The sequence below is a fragment of the Pterocles gutturalis genome, unplaced genomic scaffold (assembly GCF_000699245.1).
Source record: "Pterocles gutturalis isolate BGI_N339 unplaced genomic scaffold, ASM69924v1 scaffold11926, whole genome shotgun sequence".
Taxonomy (NCBI): Eukaryota; Metazoa; Chordata; class Aves; order Pterocliformes; family Pteroclidae; genus Pterocles; species Pterocles gutturalis.
Genome location: NW_010100488.1, coordinates 17,495 through 18,976, shown reverse-complemented (window position 1 = coordinate 18,976; position 1,482 = coordinate 17,495). Strand labels below are relative to the sequence as shown.

General features: G+C 46.5%; 1 protein-coding gene across 1 annotated transcript in view; it reads right to left on the bottom strand.

The window, feature by feature from the left end:
• The window catches only part of LOC104466601 (chromosome unknown open reading frame, human C11orf16), a 6,441-nt gene extending 5,281 nt beyond the window's left edge, over window positions 1-1,160 (bottom strand). The window contains exons 1-2 of the mRNA XM_010080089.1: window positions 1,006-1,160; window positions 46-198 (exon numbers count right to left, since the gene is read on the bottom strand). Of these exons, the coding sequence (XP_010078391.1) occupies window positions 46-198; window positions 1,006-1,160 (308 nt within the window). The remainder of the gene's footprint in view (window positions 1-45; window positions 199-1,005) is intronic.
• Between the last annotated feature and the right edge of the window lie 322 nt (window positions 1,161-1,482).

The window sequence follows — 1,482 nt, the reverse complement described above, 5'->3', positions numbered from 1 at the left end:
CACAGACCCACAGCCGCTGCACAGCAACTGTCACTCACCTCCGACTCCTCTTTTACTGTACCGAGGTAATAAAAGCCATCTTGGTCCCCTCTCGCCAGCACAGGGACGTTGCTGTCTAAGCCCACCGATCTCTCCAGCGTGCTCGGCCTCTCCCACACCAGGCCAGGGGAGGGCAGGCAGTGGCTCATCCATCGGCACCTCGAAGAAAATAAAATAGGTCAGCACTGAAACAGTTTCTGTAGGTCATGGAAAAAAAAAAATCTTGTAAGATTTAAGAACCGGATGATGCCACCTCATTTTGTAGCACACCCACAGGCCGAGGCAGAAAGAAGAAAACTTGCTTTTGCTGGGACAACTCCTTGCTCCTGGGGAAAAAAACCATCAGAGCCTGTTTCTACCCAGATCACTTCAGGTTTGCACTTTGAGGAAGCGAGGCAGGAGCCTGCTGGAATCCCAGGCCAGCATTACCTGCACTAGCTCCTTTGCTGCTCACATGGCGAGCCGATGTAACTCTGCAGAGCAGGAGAGAGAAAGGCTCCATCTCCAGCACAGAGCACACGGCGGGTGCACCCGAGAGCACTGTGGCTGGTACTTTCCATCAGGCATTCAGGGAGCAACAGAAAAGCAGAAAAGTAAACAACGAAGCTGCTGGTTGATGACAGGTTCAAGTTCAAAACAGAAAAAAATAAACCCCTGTCACAAAGCATTAGAAGCATTTCACAGAAGATGGCTGCTAAGGCAAGATGCTTTTATTTATCTAAATAATATTAAAGGAATGTTTCTTTGATTGGAGGTTTACGCAGGCTTTGCTTTTCATCATCTCCAGGGTAGCAAATCACTTCAGTTAATACCACCTAAAAAACTGTCAGTGCAGGGGAGGAGATGTTCAAGCTGCTCAAATTATGCTCAAGCTGCTAATTTATTAACCTGACACATTCCGGTCTGGTTTATCCTATTAGAAACCATAAAAAAGAACAAATCACAGACTCAAGAGCTTGATTTTACCTTTGGTGGATGAGGGGCTCGGTGATCCAGGCAGGATGCACTACAAAGGAGCTCCTGCAGCAGAGGCTGACAGTAGGTGTGACACCGGAGCACAAGAACTTGTCCAGAGCTGGTATTGCACTGCAGTACCTGTGACCCGTACTTGAATGAGCCATTCTTGCAAAAGCAGCTACCCGCAGGACTTGGTCATGACCTGTTGGTAGTTGAAAAGAAACGAGACAATGTACTGGCATTTTCCAATACAAGCAAAAGCTTCCCAATGTACCTCGAGAATTCAGGAGCTTCTATTAATTCATTTTTATTTAGAAATAATGAAGTCAAATATACAGACTGACATTTGATCAGATGAGTCCATTTCACTGACTTCAGTCACCCAAATCCTGACCTGGTAGAGGGACAGAAACACCTAAGGCAACTCTAAATGCTGTGAAAACCCCCAGGAAAGCAATAGCTTTCACCTCCCTCCAACTTTTGTTT